The sequence below is a fragment of the Mirounga angustirostris genome, unplaced genomic scaffold (assembly GCF_029215605.1).
Source record: "Mirounga angustirostris isolate CCGP_5_RB_7025 unplaced genomic scaffold, mMirAng1.0.hap1 SCAF_6, whole genome shotgun sequence".
Classification (NCBI taxonomy): Eukaryota; Metazoa; Chordata; class Mammalia; order Carnivora; family Phocidae; genus Mirounga; species Mirounga angustirostris.
In genome coordinates this window covers 115,155,533-115,179,164 of record NW_026991714.1, presented here as the reverse complement: position 1 = coordinate 115,179,164, position 23,632 = coordinate 115,155,533, and the positions used below count along the sequence as shown (strand labels likewise).

At 45.0% G+C, this 23,632-nt stretch overlaps 1 protein-coding gene across 3 annotated transcripts in view; it reads left to right on the top strand.

The window, feature by feature from the left end:
- The window catches only part of VSTM4 (V-set and transmembrane domain containing 4), a 102,811-nt gene that overhangs the window by 51,030 nt on the left and 28,149 nt on the right, over nucleotides 1–23,632 (top strand). For 2 of the 3 annotated variants that reach the window (XM_045878282.3, XM_064594941.1), the window contains exons 6-7: nucleotides 15,005–15,129; nucleotides 16,513–16,574. In XM_045878282.3, coding sequence (XP_045734238.1) covers nucleotides 15,005–15,129; nucleotides 16,513–16,574 — 187 coding nt within the window. The remainder of the gene's footprint in view (nucleotides 1–15,004; nucleotides 15,130–16,512; nucleotides 16,575–23,632) is intronic. The other variant, XM_045878284.3, reaches the window with a different exon arrangement.

Here is a 23,632-nt window from a genome sequence, read left to right as displayed (position 1 = left end):
GGTTTTGGCCTCCAGTTGCTCTGATACTCTTCCTGCTTGCTTGGTGAGCTTCTTTCAGGGCAGGGGTTGCTGTGAGGACCCCCAGATGCTCTGTTGTGATAGAAAGGGGTGCCTGTGACTCGGAGCAGTGTGCCGTGCTCATGTTTAGCAGCAGAGGTGACCTTCTCAGGGGGATTGAGCAGGGAGGCCCAACAGCTCCACTAGCCTGAGCTTTTGGTCACAGCTGGGGCAAGTGCGTTTCTAGCTGACGCAACACACATGTGCGGTGGGGAATGGAGAGCACCCAAAGGAAGAGAATAATACCGTGCAAATAGTAACAATAAGAGAGATGGTAGCTAAATTAATATCAGATAAGAGATAAGATATAATTTAAGACAAGAAATATGACTAGAGACCAAGAAGGAAATTACAAATTGTGAAGGGTCAACACACCAGGAAGATACAACAATTATAAATGTATATGGGCCTAACAACAGAAAGAAGAAAATACATGAAGAAAAACAAAATTGAATAGCTGGAGATTGCAATGGTCCACTCTCAGTAATTGATAGAATACCTAAACAGAAAATCAACAGGGGTGCAGAAGATCAAGCAATTTGATTGACATAGAATACTCTACCCAATGACCACACACCATACTTGTCAAGTGCACTGAATATCCTCCAGGACAGACCATATAGCTAGGCCACAAAACAAATCCGTATAAATTTACAAGTTTTATGTATGTAAGAAATCATACAAAGTTTGTTCTCTGAGCAATAGAATTAAATAGAAATTAATGACAGAAAGAAATCTGGGAGATTTCCAAACATTTTGAAATTTCCAAACATTTTGATACACTTCTAAATAATACAAAGAAGAAATTACAAGAGAAATTAGAAAATATCTTGAGGGGCGCCTGGGTGGCTCAGTCGTTAAACGTCTGCCTTCGGCTTGGGTCATGATCCCAGGGTCCTGGGATCGAGCCCCACGTCGGGCTCCCTGCTCAGCGGGATGCCTGCTTCTCCCTCTCCCACTCCCCCTGCTTGTGTTCCTGCTTTCACTATCTCTCTCTCTGTCAAATAAGTAAATAAAATCTTTAAAAAAAAAAAAGAAAATATTTTGAATTAAATACAAGTGAAAACAAAACACATCAAAACTTATAAGATGCTGCTAAAGCAGTGCTTAAAGAAAAAATTATGGCTTTAAATGCCCTATATTAGACAAGAAGAAAGACCTCAAATCAATAACCTAAGCTTTCACCATAAGTAACTAGAAAAAGAAGAGTAAGTGAAATCCACAGTAAGCAGAAGAAAGGATATAATAAAGATTAGAACAGAAATCAATGACATGGAAAACACACACGCACATGCACAGAGAAAAATCAATAAAACCAGTTGGTTCTTTAAAAAGATCAATAGAATTGACAGATCTTAAGTTAGACTATACATGAAAATAAAAAAGAAAAAGCCAATTACCAAATCAGGAAGCAAAAAAGAAATCACTGGGGCACTGGGGTGGCTCAGTCGATTAAGCATTTGGCTCTTGAGCTCAGCTCAGGTCTTGATCTCAGGGTCATGAGTTCAAGCCCTGCGTTGGGCTCTGTGCTGGGTGTGCAGCCTACTTAAAAGAAAAAAAAAAAAGGGGGAATCACTACAGACTAAACAAAAGTTAAAAGGATTATAGGAAAATATTATGAACACATTGATTCTAACAAATTAGACAACATAGATAAAATGGAAAAATTCCTAGAAAGACACAAATCACCAAAATGGATTTAAAAACAAAGCTATAAAGTGAATAAACCTGTAATAAGTCGAGAAATTGAATTGCTAGCTAAAATCTTTCCAACTGAAATGGGCCCAGGCCCACATTACTTTACTGGTGAAATATATCAAGAAATAAGGAAAAAATAATACCAGGCCTTCAAAAATTATTTTAAAATTTGAGAAAGAATGATCTTTTCAACAAATAACGCTGGGATAAAATACATAAAGAACTCTTACAACTCAATAATAAGATGACAAATAACACAATTAAAACTGGACAAAAAAGATTTGAATAGATAGGTCCCTAAAGAAGATATACAAATGGCTAACAAGTTCATGAAAATATGTTCATTAGTCATTAAGAAGTGCAAATAAAACCACAGTATGATGCTACTATACACCTGCTGCAATGGTGATAAAAAGACAGTGTCAAGTGTTGGTGAGGATGTGGAGAAACTGGAACCCTGTTTGTTGCAGGTGGGGATTTAAACGGGTGTAGCTGCTTTGGAAATCAATTTGGTAGTATCTTAAAACATTAAACATAAACTTACCATATGACCCAGAAAATCTGCCCAAGAGAAATGAAAACATATGTCCACGCAAAGACATACATACTGTTGTTCACAGCTTCTTTCTTCATAATAACCAGAAGCTGGAAACAATCTAAATATAGCCAACAACTGGTGAGTGGATAAACACCATTTAGAAGTCCACTCAATAAGATACAGTTTGCTAATAAAAAGGAACAAACTGCTGATACATTCATACATTCTGCACATGGATGAACCTCAGAAACATTATGCTAAATGAACTAAACCAGATGCAAAAAATTACATATGGTATGATACCATCTATTTGGAATGTCCAGAAAAGGTAAATTCATAGGACCAGAAAATAATTGCTTAGGGCTGAGGTGGGAGAAGGAATTAACTATAAATGCGCAAGAGGGAACTTTGAGGGGTAATAGAAATGTTCCAAAAATAGATTGCAGTGATGGTTGCGCCATTTTATAAATCTACCAGAAATTATTGAATTGTATACTTAAGATCAATGAATTTTATGGTGACTGAATTATCTCTCCATAAAGGTGCTTGTTTCTTTTTAAAAGCATGTGCTCCACAGGACTGGCATTTCAGATGGGGGTGGGGGTGGGTTATGGCTGGGGAGCTCAGAGGCTGTGAGGGGCCAGCCTGCCAGGGCTTCTGAGGATTTGCTTGCTTTGTGGGCTCCTGTCTGGCTTTTCATTGTTAGCAAGCAGTGCCAGGCCTTTGGGTTCCTGCCTGCCCTCCTAAGTCTTACCCTCGAGTTGCCCCTATTCTGAGCTGGTGCTAAGGCTGGAAGTACAATTAGGGTGTTCCCCAGACTGTGGGCAGGAGAGTTTGGTCTTCCCCAGGCCTGGGCTACCTCCTAGATATCAGGGATGACCACAGAGGCCCACTCAGATGCTGCCCCTCTTCCAGCTGGTGCTCTTAGCGAGTCTGTTTGAGTGCCCGAGTCAAGCTGTCTCCATGGGCATGTCTCTTGTTGGACCAGCCCACAGATCAACCTCTGGAAAGCTCGCCTTTACTCCACTGCCCCCCAGGACCATGCAGAGGAACCCTGCTGACTTGTATTCATCTTCCTGATCAGAGCCTCAGGCCAATTTGATTTCATGCAGCCCAGATTCCCTGCCACAGTGCCTCGCTAGTGAACTGGTCAGTCCTTGCCTTCCAGCTGGTTCTGGCCAGCTCTGTGCTCTGCCTCCTGTCCCCGTCATGCCAGGGGGCTCTCAGATCCCAGCTCCATCTGTGCTCTGGCAGTGGGTGGCTGGGCCCGTAGAGTCTCCAGCTATTATCAGCATCAATGTTCTTCTCGTTAGGGAGAATGGGCAGAGAGCTCAGGGCCAGGGCAGGATGCCAGGAACAGAAACCCTCAGGCAGGGAAGGGTCCCTCAGGACGAGGCCATGCTGGTGTTGAGGCTGCGGTCACCAAGAGAAGGCCTGCCGAGTGACTGGGGCAGAACCTGGAGACCCTAGGGGTTTCAATGACTTGTTGCGAGAAGTTCATACAGAAGGAAAACGAGTCTCATCTTGAATGTGTGTCGTTCCCGACATCGGAAGTTGCCATCTCCTGGGAGGGGTGGCACTGACTTTGGGGCTGGGAGAGGCTGTTCCTTTCCCATGGCTAAGTGCTCTTCTGGAGCAGAAGGCTGGGCCAGAGGGAGCCTCTCAAGGTTCTGCAAGATTTTAAATGTGCCTTCCCCAGGGAAGACAGCTCCCTGAAAGCAGCTCAATGGGTAAGCATGAAGCTGCTCCTAAAGGTCCCAGAAAGTCAAATTTCAAATGAAATGCCACCAGTTGCATAGAGATGTGGTGTGTCCCCACACCATGACACCTCTTCCATGGATCCAGATACCTTCTTTCTTGTAGGTCAAGTTCAAGAAGGTTGCCAAGAAGATGGACATGGGTACCAAAAAGGCAATTCCTAATCAGTAGATTTCTTGACCTGTTGCTTGACTTCTTATTACGGGTTTGAGATAATAAAGTATTTGCAAATGGGAGAAATTGAAGTGGGCAGTATGTTCCCTGTGCCGACAACAGCATTTACAAGACCGAAGTGATCCAAGCTTTCTTCATGTTTTCTGGCGCAGGGGCACAGACTACTTATATGTTGGATAAATTATAGGCCCAGGGTTACTGTGGTTTGTGAGCTTGGTTTAAAGCATTTTCTAGTTTTTTCTGAACCATCAGAGATTTTTTTTTTTTAAACATACCCCTCCAGTTGAAGTATGGGATTTAATTAATAACTGATTTGTTCAGGATCTTAGCGTGAAGGCAGAGATGATTTCAGAGAGAATGTAAACATATCAGCTCTAACTTGCTTCATTTTCATAATATTGCAGAGTGGTGGTATTACAGAATTTGTTTCTTCTGTGAAAGGTAATCTGCTGGGGTGTTTGAAGATTCTGGGGCCAGCCTGCCTCGGGTCAAATCTGGACTCTGACACTGATTGATGTATGCCTTTGGTTAGCTGTTCGACCTCTCTGAGGAAACGGGGACAAAGGTAGCCCTAGCACGCAGTGGTGTTGGGAGGATTGAATGAGTTAGTCTGTATAAAGTGCTTCCAATGGTGAGCTCTATGCAAGTGGTTCTGTTATTATTCAGTCATACTTACGAGTGATTCATCTATGTAGGAATTCTTGTAAGGCCTGTAGGGCAAGGATGAAATAACACACAGCCCACGCCCTTGAGGTTGACGTCAAATGGAAGAACTAGAGAAGCAAAACCATGGCAGCACCCATGTGGTACCCACACAGCTGATGCGGGCACCCAGAGGGGGTGCTGCTAACCCCACCTTCCGGGCCGGTGGGTGGTAGGGAAAGCTTCCTGGAGATGAAATTTGGGCCAAATATTGAAGAAGGGGTAAGAGTGTTCCAGAAGAGGGTTGGGGGAGCGCAGCACACAGAAGTGGGGAGAGAGGGGTACAGCAGGTGGGAGGCTGGGGGTCTGGTGGCACTTGGTCCACAGGAGTGAGGTGCCCTGGAGATTCAGGGCAGAGCATCAGGGAGAAGAGCCTTAGGGGGTGGCAGGGCCAGAGGCCAGGGGATGGGCACGGGGCTAAGCATTGCCACACACCATCTTCATTCCTCACCACAGTCCCATGAGTGGGTGCTGTGATTGTCCCATTCTACAGATGAAAACTGTTGCACAAAGAGTGTGGATGGTGGTGAGGTCTTTGCTGGGCAGAGATGGAGCCGTGAGGGATGCCAGCCTGGGAAGCTCAGGCTTGCTTGTGAGTGCTTCAGTGCTGTCAGTTGCACAGATGACCAAGGAGGAGATGCTACAGAAAGTCAGGGCAGTGGGAGGAGAAGTCGGAAGGGTATGGCCACAGATGCTGGCCATGGCTGCAGCTGCCCTCCATCCCCTTGACTTTGAAAGGTCAATGTGCTCTGGTCACAGGCATCATTTGTGAATGCTTCCAACCCTTGCTGTCGTTGGGTTGGTTTTAGCCCACATACATGCTAAACGCCATCCCCTCTGGCCACGTTCACCCGAACATGGAAGGTGGCGAGTGCAGGGATAGCAGATGCGGGCGTTATGTCTCCTGGCCCCCGTCCTGCGTCTCTGACATCCTTGCTGTGCCTCTCATCCTCACCCCTTCTCCTGCCTCAGCTCTCAGGCTCAGTGCCCTTCTGTAGCCCTCAGGCAGAGGCAGGCATGAGGAGAGCCGGCCTGTGAGAGGGAGCCTGGTTGTTATTCCTCGAGTAACATAAGGAACATTCCACCTGGATTTGGTGTCAGCTGGAGCCATGCCACCTGGCAGCTTGGTGACCTTGGGCCACTTGGCTTCTCTGGGAATTTTTCACCCTCCACAAAATGGGTACAAGCTTGCCTCTGTCCCTATCACTCAGGGTGGCTTTGAGGATTGAATGAGCTATCAGTGGCTGTGGGCTAATTCCTCATAATTACTCACCGTGTGCCCCCACACCTCCACTTCTGAACACTTTATGGGATTTATTCCGAATCCTCATAAAACCCTACAAGGCACAAATTAGTCTCCCCAGACTAAGAACAGGAATAAAACTGCCAACTCTTAGATAAATAGCTAGCCCTCTGGACTGTTTAAGAACCTTTTGATTCCAGGTGACAGAAGAGCTAGTGCAGTTGCTATTACCCCGGAAGGGACTTGGCTGGCTCATGTAACTAGGGATGCTGCGGTGGGTGGGCCTCAGGGAAGCTCTGTCTAGGAGACACAGTGTCATTAGAGTGGTGGCCTCCATTCCCAGCCTGTCTCTGGGCAGTGCTGCCTTAAGGGCTGGCATGTCCTCAGGCCAGGCTGGCTCCCCTTGGGAAGAGAAAGGTGGTAGCAGGTGCATTCCCTTCTGGCCTAATGAAGGAGTTGTCTCCCTTCCTGACAGCAAACCCAATCGCACCTTAGTGTTAGGGGACCAGCCTGAACCGAGCACGGTGGCCAGAGGATGGCTGGGGTCAATCCCACCCAAACACATACCCTCAGCCCTAGGGATACAGGCGATAGATGAGGGGCACATACCCCCAGTGACCTCTCTCTGCCATTATTCTTTCAACCCAAGACGAGAACACTGCATGGAACCAATATACATTAATTAAGTGCCTCCTGATCTTCCCAGGCTGTATTCAGAGATTTTAAATTCACAGACAAAACCAGTGGCCTGGCAAAGCATCTGCTCAGTCTTCACAAAGCTGGCAGGGAGTGGCGAGGAAGAGCTTTAACAAAGAGGCCCCCGCAGAACCTCTCGGGTTGTGTGAAGCATTTATGGTAAAAGGCCATGGAGGCTGTGGCCAGGGAGACGCCTTGGCAGCTCTCTCACAAAGGAGCAGCTTTCCTCTGATGTTGCTTGGAATGTGCACACAAAGACGTGGTAGGATGGAAGCAGCAGAAAGTAATGCACCGTGACCACCGAGGGTCTGCTGGGCTCGGGTAGGGGCACCAGTTGGGCTCGAGTTGAAGAGAACTCTGTCATGTCTGGCTCCCTATTCAAGGACTCTGAGAGGAGATTCCAGAGTAATGATGAGAATAATACTGGTAAGATAATAGTAGGTGAGACCTCTTACATGCTCACTGCATACCAGACACGGTTCTATGATCTTGGCATGTCAAGGGAGTCACGGGAGTGGGACCCTTCATCCATCTTGAGAGGGGAGTTCTCCAACTTCTAAGCAGCTCTGGCATGTGGTCTCCATTGGCCTCGAGTAGTCCAGTGGCAGGGGAGGCCCACAGAGCACGTCCGGAAGCCTAGAGCGAGATGTCAGGAAGTTTGCCCCATTGCATGAGTCATGGGCCTTTCTCAGTGACAGCCAGCCTGGGGCTGGGGGGCTGTAATCGCACTTCTCCCCACAGCTTTTTGAGATATAATTGACTGTAACTGGTAATGACGGTGAGTTGCCACCATCGTTGTTGAGACCAGTGTTCCTCCTTCAAGACTGCACACTTGACGTTGCAGGACACAGGGTTACGGGGTGCTGAGTGTACTGCAGGAAATCTTGGAGAAGGGAGCTCAGAGCTGGTTGGCAAGGAGCTCCTGGTCCTCTGGGGACCCAATCGGGCATCGTCTGTGTCAAAACTGAGCCATGGGGGCCGGAGGAAAGGAAGCACGGGGACATTTCTGCAGATGCAATAGGCAACTAAAGCAATGATTTTTTCGAAGATGGCACGGAGCAAGAAGGGCTCGGGAGGAGATGACTCCAAGAAGCAGCCCCGGGGAGGGGGGTGTCGGCAGGACCACGACCAGCGCCATTCCCCAGGGGCTTTCCGGGCTGGGTTCGTTTGACTGACAAACAACACTTGGCATCTCTGGCCATCCCAGTTCAAACTGCAACAAATCCCTCTGCTTTGCGGCATGGGACAGACAGCTGTGTGCCCAGGGACGAGGGTGCCGGCTCATTAGATGGAAACGAGATTAAAGAGACCTCAAGGAAGGATTTTGATTCGTAGTTCCTGTGTTGAGGCACGAAGATTGCCCTGGACCAAAGGAAATACTTGGCATGTGGGGGGTGAGGGTTGGATGTACTAAAGCTCCTCGGCATGAGTGGTTAGCCCCCCCTCTCGTATTATCCCAGGGAGAGGCGGGGCATTAGGACGGTCACGGATGGTTGGATGAGGACTTCTATGCCACAGGCACTGTGCTTCCATATGAGGGCGCTTTGATCTCATATTTAGTTATGGAGGCAAGATGTGGCTGGGTCTATGAGTCTTAGTTATAATTGTGTTCTTGGGGGGGGTATCAGTTCTATTTGTGCTGTTTTATTGTTTGTTTTTTTTTCTACTCCCGAACACTCTTAGCTATAGAGTAGAGGCGCCAAATTTCCACATGGCCAGCCTACCCCCTCCCACCTCCATTTTGACAGCTGACATCTCTTATTCCAGATAGTTCCAGGTACGAGAACATGCTCCCCTCCTCCTCTGCCCAATCTTGGGCCACCAGCCCCAGCTCCTGCCTCCAAGTGCCCAGCACTCAGGTTGGCCCCTCTTCCCCCGGCCCAGGCAGGGCTTTAGCAGCTGTAACAGTCCCAGATTTAGTACAGACTTACATGCAGTGGAATGCTGATCTTGCCTTTCAGTACCTTCTCTTTAGGGAGCTAAATGCCCAGAGCAGCCATTATGTATCTGGCATGATCTACCCTCTTCCTGTCCTAGTTTTCTTATTCTCTGTTGTCTGGGCTGGACCCAGAGTCCTTGCTTCAGGGCCAAGGAGACAGGCCAACCTGGATCAGATCCCACATCTCCTGCCTGAACTTCTCTGAGGCTTCATTTTCCCCATCTGGGAGGGTCCAAGACTGGATATCACACACTTCTCACAGTGCCTTGCACAGGCTAGGGGCAGATGGAGCTCTTATTAATTTAAGTCCGGCAAAATACAGTTGCTCACAATGTGCTCAATACCTAGCAAGATCCAGGTTGCCTGCTTCATCTGGTGTCCTGGCATAGCTCTCCGTTCCTCGGGGTGCAGCCTCTTCCTCCTCCTTACCCACCGGCTGTATGTTCTGCTGCTTCCTAGACGACACCACTGTCTCTGGGGCAGTAGGGGGGCATGCTGTGCCATCTCGGGCGGAAAGATTTTCTGGTCGAACTTTAAGTTGTAACTTGCAGCCCTCCCCTCAGGGCCACGACATGGTGTCAGGAGATACCCAAGGGGCAGCATTGTTCTCCCCGAGGCACAGCATGAAACCTCCCCCGCTGCACCCACACACCAGAGAGTTGGGTTAGCGCTACTGAGCCACTTCGTGCACCTCGTCCAATTTAGGCTCCGCTAGCCCATCTCACTCTCATTATAACCCTGTGTGATAAATGGCAAGTGTACGTCTTCCCATTTTACAGATTGGGGGATGAGGCCCAGGAAGCGAGTGACTTGCCCAGGGTCACCCCTCTAATCAGAGTGGAACCTGCTTTAGTGCAGACCCAATCCCCTTGTCCAGTGCCCATCCACTAGATGCGACCACATGTGGCGCAGAGCAGAGGTGCCCAGCACTTGTGGGAGGGAGACGCCCATGGGGGTAGCCGGGCCAGAACCTTATACCTGTCACACACGCATGCCAGCCACGCGGCCCTGCCTGGAGCCAGAAAGACAGCCCTGTTTTCCACAGGGAAACCACATAGCTCTCTCATTTAGACGGAGTTTCCGGCCTGTTCTCTATCTTTTTGGGTTTGACTGGCTCCAGCAATGCTCGCTCCCTTGTGTCAGAGACAAAACACAGTCCTGTTCCAATCTCAGATATAGAATAACTTTCTGGTAAGTGAATCATAATGTGGAGTTTCTTTGTCAAAAATTTCTGCCGGTCTTGCTGGCTCAGTGGGAGACCTAGTATTCTGTGAGCAAAATCATCTGTCATGTCGTGGGGGGGGTGACTCATTGTATATGAATTCTCATTGTTGAAGTATGAATTAGAGCTAAATTTAGTTTAGTGCAGCTTTGCTGTTCTGAAGGAAAACGGTGATGACAAAGCAGATCTTTTTCAGCTTACTGAACGCCCTGGGCCTGAAAGCACGCATTTATACAAATGATGTCCCAAAACTTTCATTTTATATTAAAGAGCTAAAGAACTAAGTCCAAGAAAAGAGAAGAGGAAGGGGAAATCTTTGATTCTGCAGGGTGTGAGGTGCAGCTGGGGAGGACGATCCAAGCTCAGAGGCAACAGACAAAAAGAAAACACTGAATGATTTTAGCAAAAGAAACAAGTCACTGTGCATTTAACAAGAAACCACAACTCAAAGGGAATTGGGGGAAATGTTTGCAATAAATATGTCAGACCAATGTGAAAGGTGCATGCAAACCTGTAGGAAAAACTCAGGACCCTAATACATGATAGCAGATGTCCATACATCATTCGTAAAAGGGGAAACACGATTAGACACATGCTGGAAATGCTCATTCTCACTGGCAGTCAGAGAAATGCAAGTAAAAGGGAGATTACAGTTTTATTCATTAAGCGAGTAATTTTTTTAAGCTGATAAACCTGGTGTTGAATTTAGGCTGAAGACAGAGATACCCTCGTCCACAGTGGCTGTGAGGTAGTACTAACTTGTTGGAGATCATTTGGACAGTGGGGATTAGACACCCTTTAAAATGGTCCTCCCCCATGAACTAGTAATCCCAGCTCTAAGACTCTCACCTAAAACAAAAGTCCAAGAGTGGGAAACTATGATGCACAAATACATTTATGGCAATATTACTCAGGTATCAATATTACTTAGATGTCAGGGATTGGCTGAGAAGACCGTGGCATAGCTTCTTACCGGAATAGTATGAGGATGTAACAATATGGAAAAGAGAGATTAGGTAAAAAGAAGGGCACGAAAGTATAAATATGTTATGACAAAAAAAAATACAATGTATAAAAATCAAGGAAGGATTGAAACTTAATGTCTCCACGAAAGCTTGGACATGGATAAACACTGCTGGCAGTGTTATTCATAATGGCCCAAGCTTGGAAGCAGCCAACATATTCTACAGTACAGGAATGGATAAAAAAGCTGTGGTACATCCAGACAGTGGAGTATCATTCAGGGCTAATAAGACATGAGCTATCAAGCCATGAAACTTGGAGGAAACTTTATTTTTTTTTCTTTTTCTTTTTTTTTTTATTATGTTAATCACCATACATTACATCATTAGTTTTTGATGTAGTGTTCCATGATTCATTGTTTGTGCATAACACCCAGTGCTCCATGCAGAACGTGCCCTCCTCAATACCCATCACCAGGCTAACCCATCCCCCCACCCCCCTCCACTCTAGAACCCTCAGTTTGTTTCTCAGAGTCCATAGTCTCTCATGGTTCGTCTCCCCTTGGAGGAAACTTTAAATACTAAGTGAAAGAAGCTGCTACCTAGTGTATGATTGCACCTATGTAAGATTGCCGAGAAGGCAAAACTATGGAGACAGTAAATAGATTTGTGGTTGCCAAGGGTTGGGGGGCAGGAGGGATGAATGGGTGGAGCACAGAGGTTTTGGGGGCAGTTCAGCTATTCGGTCTGATACTACACGGTGGATACATTATGTATTTGTCCAAACCCATGGAACTCACCCAAAGGGAGCCCTAATGTAAATTATGGACTTTGGGTGCTAATGATGTCTTGATGTAGGTTCATCAGTTATAACAAACATCCCACCATGGCGGGGGACGTTGATGATGGGAGAGGTTGCACATATGGTGGGGGGGGGTGGGGGGGCATATGAAAAATCTCTGTACCTTTTGCTCCATTTTGCTGTGAACCTAAAACTTCTCTAAAAAAAAAAAAATGAAGTCCATTAAAAAAATTAAGCAAGGAAGAGGAAAAAGACTGGAAATATTTAAATAGGCTGTGTTTTGGTTAGGCTAGACTTATTTATTTTCCTTTTTCTCCATGCCTGTAATTACCATTTGAAAACATGAATGTGCATTAATTTATAATGGAAAGAAAAAAATAAACACTTAAAGAGTTTAAAGCTATGAGATGAAGCTGTACCTGCAGTTGTGTATTTAAACAATTCTGAGAGTTTTTGATCCCTTGTTTCTTCTTAGTGGTCAGCGTTTTGTAAACGCACATTCCTTTGGGCTATTTGTGAGTTTACACAATTGACCCTGTACTCTCAACTTATGGCCAGTTGGAGTTTCAGTTCCCAGTAAAAATAAGCCATCTTTGGGGACTCTCAGCACGATATGTATTCTTGGAGTTTTTCCCACAATGCGTGAGTCAGTCTTTGTTAATTTTAAAAACCCTAGGACTCTAGGGCCACCTGGGTGGCTCAGTCGTTAAGCATCTGCCTTGGGCTTAGGTCATGATCCCAGGGTCCTGGGATGGAGCCCCGTGTCGGGCTCCCTGCTCCGCAGGAAGCCTGCTTCTCCCTCTCCCATTCCCCCTGCTTGTGTTCTCTCTCTCACTGTCTCTTTCTGTCAAATAAATAAATAAAATCTTAAACAAAACAAAACAAAACCCTAGAACTCTGTTAGAATAGCCTACCTTCTCTTAAGTGTATGCAGATACTTATTTGTGTTTAATTTACTGTTTTGCAATGATTATTTTTTTTAATGATTATACAATCACATGGTTTAAAAATTAAAATTAAAAAATTAAATAATTGGGGTGCCTGGGTGGCTCAGTCGATTAAGGGTCTGCCTTTGGCTCAGATCATGATCCCAGCATCCTGGGATCTAGTCCCACGTTGGGCTCCCTGCTCAGCAAGAGCCTGCTTCTCCATCTCCTGCTCCCCCTGCTTGTGCTCTCCCTCTCTTTCTGTCAAATAAATAAAATCTTTAAAAAAAAAGGTTAAATAATTGACTAAAAATATATATAGTGATAATTCTTCCTGCCTGGTCTCCCATCTGCTTCGTTCCTCAGCACCCCCATTTTAAGGAACCACTATTTTATTTTATTTTTAAAATTAATTAATTAATTTATTTATTTATTTATTATTTGAGAGAGAGTGAGCGAGCAGGCGAATGGGGGGAGGGGCAGGGGAAGAGGGAGAGGCAGAGAATCCCAAGCAGACTCTGTGCTGAGTGTAGAGCTGGACGTGGGACTCCATATCATGACCCTGAGATCATGACCTCAGCTGAAGCCAAGAGTTGGACACTTAACCTACTGAGCCACCCAGGTGCCTCAGGAACCACTATTTTAAAATTCTTTGGACTGCTTCCAGAATTTCTTTATGCATGTATATGCAAACACTAATATATATTTTTATTTTTCCCTATTTTAATACAAAAAGGGGCACATTTTATACATTGTCTAACACCCAGCTTTTCCACTTAGCAATGTATCTTTCCTCATCAGCACATAAATAGCTTCTTACTCCTCTTTGCAGCTACAGAGAACCCCACATGTGTATTTGTAGACTCACCACCATTTCCTTAACCAGTCCCCTGCTGATGGACAATTGGGTTCTTTCTGATCCATTGCTATCAACAACAGCACCATAAGGACGATTCTTACATGTACATTTCATACACGTGCAAGGATATCCACAGAATAAATTCCCGGAAGTGAAATTGCTGGGTCAGAGTATAAGCCTCTATAGCTCTGATTGCCAAATTATTCTGATTGCCAGGTTATTCTGATTGCCAAGTTATTCTCCTTCGGGAAGGGTTTACACTCATACCAGCCCTACTTCTGAGTGCCCGATTCTCTACATCCTTGGCAAAAGAGTGCTTTGCTTCCAGTGTGATTATTGTCATTCTGATGTGTGGAGAAAGGAAGTGCAGTGTGTTTTAATTTGGCTTCCTTTCGTGAAGGAGCCTTAGCGTGTTTTCATAGGTAAGAGCCTTTCCTCTCATGTGATAACTGCTTACTGCCTTCCTTCATTTTGATTATTAGGCAGTTGGTCATAGTCTTACGGATTTCTAGAAATTCTTTATGTATTAGGGAGATAACCTCTCTTGGTAACTGCACCTACCTGGCTGGAACATGTGTCTCAGGACAAGAGATTCTGAAAGGGGCCTTTGCTGGAGCCAATACGACACATTTGAGTTAAGAGTGATAGCCATTCAAGGAAGTGCATGGACTCCAGCCCACATGTAGCATCGAGGTTTCCCATCAAGCCAGTCTGTGTGTGTAACTTTTGTCACTTAACGCCTTTACATCTTGGTTTTCTTACCTGCAATATAAGGCTTATCAGTACCATCATTCTGGGTAACACATACAAAGAACCTGAGAGCACAGTGATTGCACAGGGCCAGATAACTGAAAACACCCACAGCCCTCCTCAGGGGGAAGCCGCTTACTCTCTACTAAAGGTAAAGTTACAGCAGGAAAAGAAAGTGTGAACAATCATGGGGGACCCTGGAGAATTCTGGGTGCAGCTCCCACAGTCCTTTGTCCCTTGCATAGGAGGTGCTCTGTTTGTGGATTGTGAACCACAAAAATACGTGCAAATCTTAGTTTTAGGGTAGCTCAAGCAGAAGTTTCTAATCGTTTCTTAATACCCTACTGGTGATGTGGCCGAGCCAGACTGTGTTCCTGATGCAACCTGTATAAACCATCAATCTCTGCATCTGTAACTGTGTAGACAAGCTGGCCCTGGATCTCTCCAGGGATCTTTGAACGTTAAACAGCACATTATACATCACTAACTAGCTCACCTCACCATCCTTATCTTAGCCACAGGTCAGTACTAGACCTCCCAGCATCCCTGGAGACCAACATAGAGTGATCCCAGTCCAGCTGTAAGAGAACTTCACCTTACGTAGGTACTCAGGAAGCCCACAGAAACTATGGCTTCCTTTCCCTTTTTCTGGAACAAACCTGCTTTTGCCTTTACCAGGACTCTCTTCTTGTATAGCTCAGGGGAGACCGTGACCAGTGTGACCAGCTTGGCCCCACTGCAACCCAAGAAGGGCAAGAGGCGGAAGGAGAAGGCCGACGTTCCTCCTGCAGTGCCTGCCAAAGGTAGGAGTCTAGCCTACAGTTACCCACGTGGGAGCCAGCACGGCTGATCTAGAAGTGGGTCTGGGGTCTGCAGTGGGATCGGGACAGGGGGAGTAGACAGATGGAGGATGTGACATCTGCTGATGATATGGCTTGCAGAACCCCACCTAGATTCTGATCATAACTGAGACCCATCACCGAGGTGGGGCTGGGGGTGGTGCACTGGCCCAGCATGGCATTAGTGGGGAGATGGGAGGGGGGAGGTCAACGTGCACAGATTGATTCCACAATGTACTTCACCTTGAACTATTAACATTCTCACACATAGTGGGGTGGGACAAAGGGGTATCAACATCTTCTTGGTTCATTCAAGGGAATGAAGCCTCTCTGATTTTTCTAAGGATGTAAACCAGGTATGTAGTTTATTTTGGATTTGTTCTAGGGATAAAATGAGGGTTAGTCTTTGATTCCAGTTGTAATGTAGAGCAACATAGGTGAGAAAGATGAATGTTTCTGGAGAACTGCTCATGTCTTAGGAGAACTGAGACCATTTACAGATAGTTCCTAAAATAACTGTGGTCAGTTTTGGAGATGTTCATACCTCAAAGAGTTTGAAATGTAGTTGGAAGTACTAGGACTGTCCCCTAGAGATCCTTGGGGTCCTGTGCTAAAAGCCACTGGTGCTCAGGCTGAACACATGTTGGGTAGACAGAGGGGCTGGAAGGCCTGGGCATTCTGGGAGGCATGACAAGTTGTCGGTCTGGGGAGGGAAGGGGGCAGAGAACCCTGCGTAACGTCTCATTCAATCAGAGTAGATAGTACCTTACCTTACAAAAGATGAGAGTGAGCCTCAGAGAGCTAAGTGGTAGAGTCTGGCTTGGAGGTGAGGCTGCCTAACTTTCAAGGTCAAGTTCAAGTTCCAAAACATTGAAGTACTCATTACATGATATTTGGGGGAAAGAGCCTCAATTTTCTCCTCTGTTAAATGGGGACAATAAGACCCGCCTCCCTGATGACCTCTGAGGGCTGCTCTGAGGGTCGGGGTCACTGCTTTAACTGTTACTGTGTAGTTAGGATGAAGCCCAGGGAAGTTTCCGGCCTCAGGCTTTACCAGACATACCTGGTTCTCACCTGCACACCTGACCTCTTGGTAGCTGGCAGTGTTTTATGCAGAGTTGTTTCATTGACCTTGCTGTTGGGAGATTATGACATGTCCAAAGACTAGGGGAGGATTGCTCTCCATGGAGGGGCACCCAGTGATGCCTAGATCAGAAACCGAACTTCTTCTGTGGGGGCAGGGAGGGGTGCGTGAGTCTCCACAGAGTATGTCTGTGATGCTCATGCTACGTGGGTGTTACAAGTCCTGGAGGAAATGCAAGCTAAACCCTTGACATCCTTCCACAGCTCCCATAGCTACCACATTCCATAAACCGAAGCTGCTGAAACCACAAAGGAAAGTCGCCCTGGTGAGTAACCTTATTCTGTGTTGTTGTTGTCCCCTCAAGCCTTAAACACACGTGAGGTCCAAGGAGTACCTTGACTGACTCAAAATGTGCTGCAAGTTCTTGGTGCTTCCGTCCCCAAATGAAGGCATTCTCTCTTCTTGGGTCAGCTTTTGAGCCATCTTTTCTCCACATCTGGTTCCCACAGTGGCTTTTAAAAAATCCAAGGAGAACCATGTTCCATTAGAAATGCTATTTTTCAAAAAGAAGGGGGAAAAAAAAGCCACACTCCAGAAGGTATAAATAGAATATGGACCTGTTTATGTAAATTTACCTGATAATGACTCTGAAGAGACTGCTGAAGAACCTTCCAGAAAATATGTCATAGCTATTTATTTTGAAATAACTGTAGATTTACAGAAGAGTTGTAAAGACATGGCGAGTTCCTGTCTGCTCTTCACCCAGCTTCTCCTAGGGTGAGCATCTCACATAGCCCTGGTGTCTTTGTCAAAAGTAAGATTACCATCAGCACATTGCCGTTAACCACACTCCAGACTTCGGCCAGATTTCAGCAGTTTCTCCACCCATGTTCTTCTCCTGTTCCAGGATCCAGTTCAAGATATCACATTGCACTTAGTTGTCGTGCATCCTTAGTCTCCTCCAGTCTGTGACGTTCCCTAATCTTTTTTTCTTTTGTGGCCTTGACACTTCTGAAGAGAAGCAGCCAGTTATCCCTTGATTTGGCTTTCTCTGAGATTTTCTGATGAGTAGAGATGAGGTTCTGGATTTTGGACAAGAATACAGAAGTGATATTTCCTCCTCATGGCATGTTTTTGGGGATGCATGATATCAATATGTCTTATTAGTGACATTAATCATGATAGCTTGGTTCGTTAGGGTGGTGTTTTCTGGGCTTCCTCCATACAAAGTTACTATTTTCCCCTTTCCATACCTGTTTGTTAGAAGCCAGTCACTAGGGACGCCTGGGTGGCTCAGTCGGTTAAGCGTCTGCCTTCGGCTCAGGTCATGATCTCAGGGTCCTGGGATCAAGTCCCACATCGGGCTCCCTGCTCGGCGGGGAGCGTGCTTCTCCCTCTCCCTCTGCCTGCCACCCCCCCTGCTTGTGCTCTCTCTCTCTCTGACAAATAAATAAAATCTAAAAAAAAAAAAAAAAGCCAGTCACTAAGTCCAGTTCACACTCAGGGAGAGGAGAGAAGCTCCCTGTTCTGAAGGAGGAATATTAAAGAATTTGTGGACATCTGTTAACCAACACAGTAATTACAGTAATTAATAAATATTTTGGGGGAGATATGTCAAGTATAAGCAAATATCCTGTTTTTCCTTGAACTTTTGCCCATGATTTTAGTGTTCATCAATGGATTTTGCTTGTAGCAGTTATTGCTATGGTGTACTGATGGTGGTTTTGTATTTTCCTTAATCCTTCTATTTTTACTGGGGCACCTGGGTGGCTCAGTCGGTTAAGCGTCTGCCTTCGGCTTGGGTCATGATCCTGGGGTCCTGGGATCGAGTCCCGTGTCGGGCTCCTGGCTTGGTGGGGAGTCTGCTTCTCCCTCTGCCTCTCTCCCTGCTTGTGCTCTCTTTCTCTCTCTGTGTATCTCTGTCTCGAATAAATAAAAAAATCTTTTAAAAAATCCTTCTATTTTTACTACTTGAAATTCTTCTGTAAGGAAAAGCTGGACACCTTCTCTCATTTATTTATTCACTAATTTCTATCAGTATGGGTGCATGGATATGAAAAATTTTAAGTTTCTAATTCTTTACTTTGTCGCTAACATTGCTTAGCAGTTGTATATTTGTGTGTGAGAGAAAGAGAGACAGAGAGAGACAGACAGGCAGAGAGGGAGGGAGAGAGAGAGAGACTTAGAGGGAGAGATATTGGCAGCCCTATTCTAAAATGTGGATGTACTGGGAAGGGCTGAAATGATCTTGAAGGAAAAGAACAAAGTGGAGAATTTATATACCAATTCTCAAGACTTACCTTAAAGCCACAATAATTAACAAACTATGATATGAGCACAAAGATAGATAAATAGATCAAAGGAACAGAATAAAGAGCTCCAAACAGATCTATATATGTATTGTCACTTGATTTATTACAAAAGTGACATTGCAAGTCAGGGGAGGGATTACTTTTCAATATAGGGTGATAGGTCTGTTGGATATCCATATGAAGAACAATGATCCGTTACCCCTGCTTTATACCATAGACAAAAATTAGAGAAGAATCATAGACTTAAATAGGAAAGGTAAATATAAAGCTTCCTAAAGATTGCGTATCTCCCTAACTTCAGCTCAAGCAAAGACTGTTTAAAACAAGACTCACTAAGTACCGACCATAAAGGAAAAGATGGAAAAATTTGGATTACCTTAAAATTTAGAATGTTGATTGTTGGGGTGCCTGGGTGATTGGGTTGGTTGAGCATCCAACTCTTGATTTCAGCTCTGGCTGTGATCTCAGGGTTGTGGGATCGAGCCCCCTTTGGACTCCATACTCAGTGCGGAGTTGGCTTGAGATTTTCTCTCTTCCTCTCCCTCTGCCCCGCCCCCTGCTCTCTCTCTATCTCTCTAAAAATAAAAATAAATAAATAAAAAATCTTAAAATTCAGACTGTTGATTGTGATTTAAAGGCACCAAGAAAGAATGCAAAGGCAAACCACAGTTTGGAAGAACATCCAACATGCATGCATCTAACAAAGGATTCTTATGTAGAATGTCTGAACACCTACAAATCAATAGGAAATAAAAGGACAACTCTCCAAAAAAAGTATAATAAGCAGAAGTCTTCAACATGCACTTCAGAAAAGGAGAGACACCAATAGTAAGCACATGAAAAGTATTTAACCTCATTGGCATCATGGCAATGCAAGTTAAAAAGCGTAAAGTTTACATCTAGGAGGATGGCTGAAATGGAACACTTGTTTCTTTTTTTTTGCCTGTTTTTCTCTGACCCATTGGGAATTTGGGAATGTATCCAGTTTTATCTGTTTGTCAGATTCTTTTTTATTTTACTTTATGTTTTGTATTTCAATAATCATTCCTTGCCAGTTTTATTAAACTTCATCCCTACATTCTAAACAGTTATTTGAACTAAACATTTACTAACTTTATTATTATTCTTTCTTGAATCTAATGTCTTCTCCCCAAATGTCTTTCTTTGCATTTACATTTGAGCAATTTGCCCGGGAATGGAATTCTAGTTTTATAAGCTTTTTCCACTCTGTTCTGAGAAATAAGCTGAATACTTTATGTTCATTTCTATTTACTTCCCATATTGCCCAGGGTAAATGCCAAACTCCATACTGTGGCCTATAATACCCTATATCATACAAGCCACATACATCATTTAAATTTTTTAGTATCCACATTAAAGAAGGAAAAAGAAACAGGTGGAACCAATTTTAATAATATGGTTTATTTAACCCAATATAGCAAAAAGATTATCATTTAAACATATAATCTATGCAGAAATTATTCATGAAATATTTTACATGCTTTTTATTCTCCAAAGCCTTCAAAATCCAGTGTATATTTTACACCTACTGCACATCTCATTTCAGAGCCACATTTTCAGTGCTTAACAGCCACATTTGACTGGTGGCTACCATATTGGAAAGCTCAGCTGTATATGATCCAGCCCCCATTAGCTCTTTGACATCATTTTTGCCACTGTCTCCCTTCTTTGTTTCCTTCTGGCCATCCTGGCCTCCTTGCTAGTCCTTAAACATTCCAGGCATGTTCTGGAAGGGCGTTTGCACCAGTTGTTCACTCTGCCTGGAACGTTCTCCCCAGGATATGCTTGCGGCTTGTCACTCACCCCGTAAGGTCTCTATGCAGATATCATGTTGATGGAGAAACCATCCTGAAATCCTATATAAAACACTGCTCACCCTCTGACGGCGCTCCTCATGACAGACACCCCGACATACTTTATATTTATCTATTAATTGCCTCTCCCTTCTACCAGAGTGCACAGCCCATCAAGGCAGGGAGCTTGTCTACTCTGGTCGTGCGATGTCCTCCGTGCCCAGAGCAGGGTCCAGCATGATGGAGATTCATTAATGACTGCACACCAGCTCCGTGGAGTAGGTTCTGTCATTCTGCTTTTACAGATGGGCATAGTGAGATGCAAAGTCAGTGAGGTGCAAGATGGAACCCAAGGTCATGCACACTTGAATCTGCTTCTGAATCCAAAACATGCTCATTTGGATTCTTGCCTCAGAGTGGAGCCTGGGTCGGGTGGCTCTCTGGGCATGGGTCGGACATACTGTCCTGGCTCGGCCTCACCCCCGACCTTGCTGCTTTGCACCTATATTTCCGGCTGTTCCTTCAGAGAGGCTGATTCACCTGTTTCCAAAGAGAGCCTTCTTTTGCCTGCAGTGAATTGTGGGTTCCAATGGACTTTTCATTCCATGTGATTCCCTCTGGTTCAGATCATCAAAAGTTCCTCACCAGTTCTGCTCTGTTCACTACCCCTGTCTTGTCCTCAAATGCCGCTGGAGAGTCTTTGCTGATTTTAATAGATCTCTGGCCATTCAATGGGCTTTTGGAAACTCAGTGGGGCACGAAGGCTAAACCTATCAACTTTTCTCACTCCCTCAACTGTGCATATCACTGCGCATCTGTGTGAGTATGTGTGTATCTTTTTCAGATCTTTCCTCCTTGTTCTGATGTTTATCAAAACCTCAAGAAAGGATGTGCCTTGTAAATTTTCCCACCTTACTTTCTGTCTTAGTTGCTCAGGAGTTTTTGCTTATAATCCAAAATTTTAGCCCTGGTAATAACAGAAACAGCTACTTACTGACGCTCCGTGGATATATCCCAGAGAGAGAGCCAAAAAAGTGCTTTTTGCACGTCGTCATAGTTAATTCTCACAATAAGGTCCCTCCTCCCGATGTCCAGTTTTGCATGGGAGGACACACACTCTGTCTAAGAAAAGCGAGGTCCTACAACTCACAGGAGTAGCAATCCACTTCCCGTGAAGATGGTGCTTCTGCTCTGGTGGACAGCCCCTTTGCAGTGTCACTGGTCATAAATGGACAACTTTCTCTAGTCCACAGCCTGGGGCGGGGGAAGCCCACCTCTCATTTAGCCACTAAACAAAAATCAGTTGTACACACTTCGGGGACAGAATGCTTCAATAAGCACTTTGGGGCCACCTATAAACAGATGGGAGTCAACAGCATTTTCAAAAATAACTCTGGTCTTTTTTTAAAAAATTTTATTGTTATGTTAATCACCATACATTACATCATTAGTTTTTGATATAGTGTTCCATGATTCATTGTTTGTGCATAACACCCAGTGCTCCATGCAGAACATGCCTTCTTTGATACCCATCCTCCCACCCCCCCTCCCCTCTAGAACCCTCAGTTTGTTTCAGAGTCCATCGTCTCTCATGGTTTGTCTCCCCCTCCGATTTCCCCCCCTTCATTCTTCCCCTCCTGCTATCTTCTTCTTCTTTTTTTTTCTTAACATGAATTGCATTATTTGTTTCAGAGGTACAGATCTGTGATTCAACAGTCTTGCACACTTCACAGCACTCACCATAGCACATACCCTCCCCAATGTCTTATCACCCAGCCACCCCATCCCTCCCACCGCCCCCACTCCAGCAACCCTCAGTTTGTTTCCTGAGATTAAAAATTCCTCGTATCAGTGAGGTCATATGATACATGTCTTTCTCTGATTCACTTATTTCGCTCAGCATAACACCCTCCAGTTCCATCCATGTCATTGCAAATGGCAAGATCTCATTCCTTTTGATGGCTGCATAATATTGCATTGTATATATATACCACATCTTCTTTCTCCGTTCATCTGTCGATGGACATCTTGGCTCTTTCCACAGTTTGGCTATTGTGGACATTGCTGCTATAAACATCGGGGTGCACATACCCCTTCGGATCCCTACATTTGTATCTTTGGGGTAAATACCCAGTAGTGCAATTGCTGGATTGTATGGTAGCTCTATTTTCAACTTTTTGAGGAACCTCTATACTGTTTTCCAGAGTGGTTGCACCAGCTTGCATTCCCACCGACAGTGTAGGAGGGTTCCCCTTTCTCCGCATCCCCGCCAACATCTGTCGTTTCCTGACTTGTTAATTTTAGCCATTCTGACTGGTGTGAGGTGGTATCTCATTGAGGTTTTGATTTGGATTTCCCTGATGCCGAGCGAATTTGAGCACTTTTTCATGTGTCTGTGGGCCATTTGGATGTCTTCTTTGGAAAAATGTCTGTTCATGTCTTCTGCCCATTTTTTGATTGGATTCTTTGTTCTTTGGGTGTTGAGTTTGATAAGTTCTTTATAGATTTTGGATACTAGCCCTTTATCTGATATGTCATTTGCAAATATCTTCTCCCATTCTGTCGGTTGTCTTTTGGTTTTGTTGACTGTTTCTTTTGCTGTGCAAAAGCTTTTTATCTTGATGAAGTCCCAATAGTTCATTTTTGCCCTTGCTTCCCTTGCCTTTGGTGATGTTTCTAGGAAGAAGTTGCTGCGGCTGAGGTCGAAGAGGTTGCTGCCTCTGTTCTCCTTTAGGATTTTGATGGACTCCTGTCTCACATTTAGGTCTTTCAACCATTTGGAGTCTATTTTTGTGTGTGGTGTAAGGAAATGGTCCAGTTTCATTCTTCTGCATGTGGCTGTCCAATTTTCCCAACACTGTCTTTTTTCCATTGGACATTCTTTCCTGCTTTGTCAAAGATTAGTTGACCATACAGTTGAGGGTCCATTTCTGGGCTCTCTGTTCTGTTCCATTGATCTATGTGTCTGTTTTTGTGCCAGTACCATACTGTCTTGATGATGACAGCTTTGTAATAGAGCTGGAAGTCCGGAATTGTGATGTCACCAGCTTTGCTTTTCTTTTTCAACATTCCTCTGGCTATTCGGGGTCTTTTCTGGTTCCATACAAATTTTAAGATTATTTGTTCCTGGGGCGCCTGGGTGGCTCAGTTGGTTAAATGACTGCCTTCGGCTCAGGTCATGATCCTGGAGTCCTGGGATCGAGTCCCGCATCGGGCTCCCTGCTCAGCGGGGAGTCTGCTTCTCCCTCTGACCCTCC